The 8956-nt window shown below is 44.5% G+C and overlaps 1 protein-coding gene across 1 annotated transcript; it reads left to right on the forward strand.

The window, feature by feature from the left end:
• Positions 1-7382: 7382 nt before the first annotated feature.
• LOC136510055 (transcription repressor OFP1-like) lies at positions 7383-8289 on the forward strand. The gene has a single exon (XM_066504628.1). It carries the CDS (start codon positions 7396-7398, stop codon positions 8140-8142), a length of 747 nt encoding a protein of 248 aa, XP_066360725.1. The 5' UTR covers positions 7383-7395; the 3' UTR covers positions 8143-8289.
• The last annotated feature ends 667 nt before the right edge of the window (positions 8290-8956 follow it).

Consider the following 8956-nt stretch of genomic DNA (forward strand, 5'->3'; position numbering starts at 1 on the left):
ACTTTCAATTAGCATTTATTTCAATTGGTATTGTCTTTCAATTGGTATACTCTTAAAGCATCTAGTTATCTTTTATGCCTAATATTTGCATTTACATGCTTAAATATTTTGTCATGCATTCAATAGGTATATCATATGGTAGGCTTGCTCGGTTTCATTATCAACCCTTGAAGCAAACCTACATGGTTTAAAATTGTTTAGGAGCACGGCACATAGCTTGTTTTACAATTAATTATCTAATATGTGCCAAAGTCCAAATTGTAGATAATCTCTCCCAAATATCATCTTTCAAGTGGTATTTTGATACTTAAATCAATGTGCACAAATTTAACAAGTATTCAACACTTGTGTGCACAAATTTAGGGGGAGCTTAATCTACAACTTGGATGCTTTGAGACTAACACTTTTTCAAATGGTATCAATTTTTTCAAACATATGTGTAGTAGTCTCATTGTAAGGAAATTGGAGTCCCCGGAGTTAAGCATCATTTTTTAATTGGCATCATCATGTTGATTTCTTTTCATATTTATATGCTTTCTCCATGCATTATATAGATTAAACTCTCTTGTGCAATAAATTGCTATTTATGCATATGCTTTGCTTTCTACCATATGTATGCATACATTTAGGGGGAGCTTAGTCTATATAATGTGAGAGTCAAATTTTGTGATCCATTTCATTCTATACACAAAGGATCACGAAATTTGACCCTCCCTTGTGCTACTAATGTCTTCCTTTTCGGTGTTTGATGCCCAAGGGGGAGAATTTGAAGGACCAAAGGCAAGCATCAAGTTGATGTCTACAAGTCATAATGGTCCAAGAAAGGGAGAAAAGTGGGTTATGGATTAGACTAAGTAATGATAAAATTTGTAGGAATCCATAATGACACATAGGGACTTTTGTAAGGGCAAGATGGTCTTCGATTGGTATCTAAGTAGGAGTTTCTAGCATCATATAACCTTGCCCTTTGCATTGCATCCTAGCAAGTATGTAGTTTTTTAAATCTCAAAATCTCTATCATTTGCTTGCTTTGGTCGTGTTGTCATCAATCATCAAAAAGGGGGAGATTGTAAGGAAAATGGACCCTAGGCCCATTTACTTTGGATTTTGGTGTTTGATGACCAACATAATCAACACCTTAAGCAAGACCATAGGAGCACAAGAAAAGACCCAAGATATCAAGCAAAGTCCAAGCATGAAGATAGGAACCAAGCCGTACGCAAGATCATGAAGAAACGAGCTCGCAGAGGGGACCGGACGCTGGAAGCGCGACCAGACGCTGGACCGGTGGCTCGGCAGACAGGCGACCGGACGTGAGGACCGGAAGCTGGCGGCAACCGACCGGACGCAGAAACGCAGCGTCCGATCGAGTACAGAGAGGTTCTAGGCACGCGAAACTGCGACCGGACACGTCCGGTGGCAGGCGACCGGACGCTGGCAGCGTCCGATCGGTGGTTCGCGGCTGCAACGGTCGGGACGACCGGACGCGTCCGGTCAGGACGAATCAGCGTCCGGTCAGTAGCAGATTTGCGGGAGTTCGACCCCAACGGCTACTTTCTCAGTGGGTCTTATAAATACAACCCCCAACCGGCCATTTGAGGTGTGTGGAGCTGAAGAAACATACCAAGAGTGTTGATACACCATTTGAGTGATCTCCACATGCATAGTGCTTAGTGTTTTATTAGGTGATTAGCATAAGTGCTTTGCGAAGTGCTTAGGTTGATTAGACCACCGCTCATGCGCTTGCTCTAGGTGTTTGCCTAGTGTTTAGTGAGGTTTGCATACCTCTTGCCACCCCGTGCTTGCGAGCACAAGTGTTGTACATCGGAGGGGCTTGAAGTCTTGCGAGATCACACCAACCGCGTTTGTGGTGTGGCCGCCACTGTGTACCGGAGGGAACAAGGCCTGCGGCGTTTCGGCCGAAAGCTTGATAGTGAAGACGGCGGGGAGCATCCGGGAGAGGCTTGCCAGAAGGCACGTCGGAGACCCACTTGCGCGTGGGGAAGGCCTGAGGCTATCCACGGAGTTACCCGACCAGGAGCTTGGCCCTTGCAAGGGATTCCTTGTGAGGGGCTCCAATGAGGACTAGGGGGAAGCTTGCGCGTTTCTCGATACCTCGGTAAAAATACCAGAGTCGTCAACGGGAGTTTGCATATCTCTACCTCGCTTTTTAGCTTCTGCATTTACATTGTTTACTTTACTACGTTTGTGGTAGAGACAGCAAAACACTAGCTAAACCATAGTTGCACATTTAGATAGTTTATCTTTTGCATAGGTTTGGCTAGTGTTAGAAAAAGAGGCCATAGTTTAGAGTTAGAATTTTAAGTCGCCTAATTCACCCCCCCTCTTAGGCGTCACGGTCCCTTCAGCAACCCCTATTGTAACTGTGAGACGACTTGGCGACTGGTTTTGGTGGCGGCAAGGCCATGGGATGGCCTAGATACCGGTATAGCTATTGTTCTATGGAGAGGAGAACTCGTAGTCATGTCCTAAGGATGTAGGCACATCGCTAAACCTCGTTAAAACATCATGCATGGTGTCATTCACGTTTGCATATTTTCTTTTATGATGTTTATGCTTCGACATTTGTTGGTTAGTAGATCCGTTTGGGTCTGGATCTAACTATGCACTCTAACAATCATAAGTGGTGTATTATATTTTTAATTGACCTAATTCTACTTGTACAAGGAAATTATTTGAATTTAGGAAATTTTGCTCAAAATTCATTAAATTCAAGCAAAGGAGGCAAGTGGACGTGGCAGGGTGACAAGAGACCACCTGGTGTAGTTGGTCGACCCCACCATGGGTCGCCCGACCTAGCCCCACCACTACCACATCACTGATCCACCCCCAAGCTAAGAAAAAACACTTTGGTGCAATCCTAAGCTTTGATTCATGGTCGGTTTGATCCAAGGGCTGGTGTGAAGCTTCACATGGATTCAAGGGCCCACAAACCAACTTTGGACACATGATCTACAAACAGCCATTGGGATAATTGTCAACCACCTTGAGGAACACCCATACACTGTAGGATGGAGAGGCAGTGCTACATCGATATCTTCTCTGCACTTGTGGAAATATCCAATTGCCCCATAAGAACTATCAACATCCTCCTTCTCTAGAAACAAAGCTCTTCCACACTTTATGCAACCACCACAAATTCTCCCCCACAAATTTTAATTTGATGATTTTGGTACATAGGGTCTGTTTGGTATGGCAGTCCATGGCTCTAGCTCCTCCTCCATTCACTGTAGTGCTACTGTAGCAAGGAGACATTTTACTTCCCGATACAAAAAACTAGACAGAGGATGAACCGATGGAGCCACATTTTGTAGCTCCATGAGCTCTGTGCTATAGTGTCACTACAGTATTCTATAGTGCTGGAGCTGAAGCTACAAGGAATTGTGCCAAATAGCCCCTTATTATGGGATGGGTGATATGCACACGTCTATGGATCATGTGTGACGAGTAGTTGTGGCCCAATCTTCTTGAAGGATCTGAGAACTAGATAACTATAGTTGCATGACGTGATGATGAGACAGTGCACTGCGAGTTCTACACACGCAACAAACTGCCAAAATAGATGCCCTTCCATGAACCAAAGAAGCTAACCCACACAATCACCCCATAAAGACATGAAGGCACAAACTGGGTGCCATGGAGTCAAAACCGTGGCAAGCATTATTATTCATCGGGTGTCACTGAGTGTGTGTCTCCGGTGGCTCGGGTGGACTCAAGAACATAAAGATCACAGAGAGGACGCAACGGTTTATCCTAGTTCAGGCTATCGGGGCCCTACATCCAGCAGCAGATGATCCTTATACTCAAGAGCACCCAAAATCGAGGGGTTACAATAGAGTGTAAGAGAGAGATTTGGTAGGGGATCACTTGGTGTTGATCCTAGGCTTGTTGGCGATGAGGTCTCCTCCTCATCGGAGAGAAGGAAGACGATGGAAGTAGGGAGGAGCTCTCGGTACTTCTCTCTGGGTGGCTCTACTCTCGGTGTAGTGCTCGAGTTGTCTGAGGAGGACTTGAATGATCTGTCTCGGATCGCTCTGGATTCGTCCTCCAGATTTCGTCCTCTACCCCCTCTAGGATCTGACCTCCCCTTATATACCGAGGTAGGTCGGGTACATGGCGGTTTGGGAGAGCTTAGCCTATGGTCTATGTGCGCCAGAGTCCAAGAGGTTCTTACAGGGCGCCGATGGACCGTGGTGTTGTTGTGGAGCCGAAGAAGCTTTGGGCGTCGTCCGGCTGCACTATTCTGACACGTTGAGTGTTAGGCTTTGTCGGCTTTTGGACCGGCCTCTGCCAGGTGCACCTTCTGGAGGCTTCTTAGCGATGAAGGCATTCGGCATGAGAAGCTAGCAAGCGGGCGCGGAAGCCCCCGAGCTTCTAAAGCCGGCGGAGGGTTTTTTTGTCCCCTTGTGTCACACCCCATGCGTGACCTTGTTAGAGAAGTGGTTGACAGCGCCATGCCAGTTGGGCAACACTGGGAAGCCCCCGAGCCTTGGATGCTCGGGGCACTTGTCTTCAGCCCGGGCCTTGGCTAGCGCTAAAGGCCGGGAGGGGGCCAAGGATCGGGTTCAGACTCCTGTCGATCGGGATCCTAAGGCTCGAGCGAGCCCCCAAGTCCCGAGCAAAGGTAGTGGACGTGCTCGGGCTCAGCCTAGTCCTTAGCCGGAAGGTGCGTGCGAGCGCACCTGAGGGGTGTAGCCCCCGAGCCCCTAGGCGATCCTGGAAGGATTGGTCGGGGGTCCTGTGGTCGGGAACTTTTGAACCCATGGCCTAACATACCCCTATGTTAGGATTTCGTCACTGGGTGAACCACAATTCGACATTTCATAGCTCACTCAGGAATCAAAAGAACAAGCAAGCCCCTCAAGACTCATGAGTAGTTGTTATGAACAGAACGCAAGTGTTTTACACGAACTTTGATAGCTAAAAGTCCTTTCCCACATCCTATTACATTCATACTTATAGTTCATGTGCGTGACTTCTGTTTACACTAAAGCACAAGTTATGACAGCTAGTAGGAAAGTAAAAGAGTAGTTCGCCTTCTGAAGTGGTTGTGCTTCCTATGCATCTAGAGTAGCTTGAACAGTAGTTTATGGTGTCCTTTCATCTCCATGAACCTGATGAATAGGTGGCCCTGACATCCTTGACTTGTAGTTGAGCATAATCTTTATCTACTGGTTCTCTTTTAGATTCTTTGTCTTGATTGTAGTTGCAGCAACTGCTTCATACTTTTAGCACCCTTGCACGTCCAGAATTAAGTAGTCTAAAATAGAAGTGAAAACACTATATAACAGTTCAAGATGAAAACTGTAATGTGTATTTAGGGAAACCTTTTACCTTTTTAGCCTTGAGTTTTTGCACTTGATTTAGAACAACACTTCTTGTGGATCAAAATTATTATCATTCCATGCACTTTCAAATTCTCGATCATTCCTAAGAACAATAAAGGAACAACCTGAATGCATTGATGAATCTTCAACATTATTTGCAACGAATGCAAGGTTAGTGTTCACCTGAGCATGCATTTCCTTCTGTAACTATTTTGCCCACTGCCTTGTAATTAGTCCAACAATGTCAGTAGCATTTTGTTTAGGTATGGGAGAAGTGTCAATGCTAGGGATGTCCTCATCAGCCTCCCCTATCTTGAGAAGGCGTCGTCCTTGACTCGAACTCACCCACATGTGGAAATAAGTCTTTGGTGTTAAATGTCACACTAACATTTGAAAGTTTAAGTTGCAGCTCTATTATCTAAGCATTATCCAACACCTTGAACGGACCATCTCCTCGTGGTGATAACTTACTCTTGTGCTATTTTGGAAAGTGATCCATGTGCAAATGTGGCCACACAAGGTCACCTAGCTGAAATAATGCTTGTTTCTTACCTTTGTTAGTTTGTTTTGCATATTGTATCGACTTTGTCTCTATGCTCTTTTGTGTTTTAGCATGGAGTTTCTTGATCAACTCGTATCTTTTGGCGGCATTCAAATCTCTGCAATGGTATGGGCAAAAGATCCATGGGAGTATGTGGTTTGAAACCATAAACAATTTCAAAAGAACAAAACTTATTCGTAGTGGAGTGGATTGCCCTGTCGTAAGCAAATTCCACATGTGGAAGGTAGTCTTCCCACATCTTTAGGTTCTTCTTTAGCATAGCTTGCAACATTTGTTGATAACGTGCGGTTCACTACCTCAGTTTGTCCATCTGTTTGCAGGTGGCACGTAGTAGAAAACAATAATTTGATGCTGAGTTTGCCCCCTACAATGTCTTCCAAAAGTAGCAAGAAAACTAGCATAACGGTCAGAGATAATTGTCTTGGGCACTCCATCTCTGAAAAACAAACTAGCAGTGTGTGAAGCATCATCGATCTTACGATATATGGAATGAAATACGCCAAGCAAATAATAAAAAAAATAGCAATTTATCTATCCCTTAAGTTTAACATCAAGGAGTGCATGCAGTTTCGTTGAGCTTGGAATCTTTTCTGCAGCATTTTTCAAGTTATGACCTATAACTCTAAGTCTCTAACCTGTTTTGCAGGTATGAATCTATCCTTTAGAGACCGGTGTTCATCGATGAGTGAGCAATCCCTTGGGCCAAACTTAATGACACATTAAACTGTTCGCTTTTTCATTTATTAATGGTAAAGAGAAACAAGGATACTCTACAGCAAAATAAAGTTCCCACAAGGCAACAGTAATTAATTTGGAAAAAGCGAGGGAATATTCCTGTGCTTTGCTGTAAAGTTGTTCTTGAGGCAAAAGGTTAATGTGGCAGTGCTCTAAAAAGGCAGGGTAATGAGTATTAGAGCTGGATTTAAGAACACGGAGTGCAAATTTAGACACAGTTTATAGCATTACATAAGTTGCTCGCCCCATAAACAAGCATATCTCTATCCTTTCCTTGTGTAGCAATCAACCAGGACCATTTGGCCCACACTTGATTTCGCTTAGCAACTTTGAAGCTACTAAAGGCTTTCTGCTCTCTCTCCAAACTGCACTATCTCGGTTTCATAATCGTGGAAGAACTTTCTACATCATTCCAACTACAAAGTCATAATGACTGAACCGGTACGACACTGAAGCGGTTTCCAAAGGTGCTGATAGCATCGAATTGGTTGTTGAAAAGACTTCCTACTGAAATTGTGTACTGACTATGGTACACATATGATCGATCTTGGCTGGTTTCTTATTCTGCCAACTTGTAGCGCGGGCGTGGAATTGTGTACATAATATTTTGGTGTTCTCAGCTCAAAGTCATGTACCTCCCATTATATTGCCGCACTTTCATGGTATATAGACGACAGCCCTCCCCTCCCATGTAATGCTCCATGGTGCACATCAAACCGTATTGAGAGAGGGGGACACAGAGAGAGAGGGATGAGCAACCATCACAGGTTCAAACTATCCCATCTCATGCCAAACTCTTGGTTCTACAAGCTGAGGGACATGAAGAAACCCAGGCCAGCAAGCAAAAGAAACAGGGAAACAACAAGAACCTCTAAGAGATCAAGCCAGTACTGCCATGGAAGCATCACTCCCAAACCGCTTCCATTATCCCCACATCGTTCCTACTCCTACTACCTAAACACAAAGCATAATATGTCACTCGATGAGAAGCTACGCCCCTCCACTCTCCATCTTAACCCAAAGGCATCAGACATCCAATTCCCTAGAGATTACCACCACCACCACCATCGCCCGGCAAACACCATGGTCATCGAAGCCAAGCACGAGTTTCAAGACTTGCAGCTACGTCCGATTCGTACAAGGGCAGTGCTTACCGGATCTACAAGCGGTACATGCCCGAGCTCGCCGAGGCTGAGGAGCAGAAGGTTACCTGCTCTGATCAATGGCGGTAGCGTCAGTACCACGAGTGCTATTGGTGGCCGGAGAAGCGCTGCTAGGAAGAGCTTCGCCGTCGTCAAGGCGTCGACAGACCCGCCCAGGGATTTCAAGGAGAGCATGGTGGAGATGATCGTCGAGAATGACATGAACGCACTGGAGGATATGCAGGAACTTCTTGAGTGCTACTTGTCACTCAACTCGAGGGAGTACCATGGAGTTATAATGGAGGTCTTCAGGGAAATTTGGCTTGAGATTGTCCAAGACATTGCTGAAGATTGAGATTATTATGTGATGTGAAGATCGGTAGTGTCGGTGATGAACTGTAAATTAAGCGCAACTGGCCGGGCTCTATATGCCAGTGAATGTGAATCTGTAAAGAAATGCATGCATGTGTTATCAGAGTGTATATGATGTTACATATGAGTAAACAAGAACCTGTATATTCAAGCTTAATTATTCGAACAGTATATGGTCGTATTGATTTCATGATCGACTTGTGTTTGTGCTAATTAACTCAAAAGGTAATGTGGGACCCTTTCACACTGCGCTTCTGCGATGTTAGCGTAAAGGAGCTATGGTCCATAGTCCATACGCCATAGCTTTCGCTTGGGAGAAAAAATAAAAACAGCTTAAAGAAGCTAGCTAGTTGGAGGCGGCCGCTTGCTCTTCTCAGTTCAGTATTACTTCGTTTCCACCTTTCTACTATTTGATTTCAGAATACTATGTCTATGCAGCGGCGACAATCATGTGAGCAAGATTAGAAAAATGTCCTCCAACAACTCTTTATCTCAACTGCCAATCTTTCCGCTTTGGGGAAGATAGATCCAATCGCGATGAAAAATACACACGCATATATGGTGGTGGAAGAATGTGGGGAGGAATAAGAAGTAAGTACAAGGTTTTCAATGCAAATGTATAAGAGAGAAAAAATATATAAAATTAGTTGGAGTTATTTGAAAATAGTTCCGCATTCCTTATCTTTGCACCTAAAAAGACTATGGCCCCGTTCGCTTCACTGAAAAAAACAAACCGAAACACTGTTCCGACTGATTTGCTGTGGGAGAAAAACACTATTCTAACTGAAAAAACAAGC

The sequence above is a fragment of the Miscanthus floridulus genome, chromosome 16 (genome assembly GCF_019320115.1).
Source record: "Miscanthus floridulus cultivar M001 chromosome 16, ASM1932011v1, whole genome shotgun sequence".
Lineage (NCBI taxonomy): Eukaryota > Viridiplantae > Streptophyta > Magnoliopsida > Poales > Poaceae > Miscanthus > Miscanthus floridulus.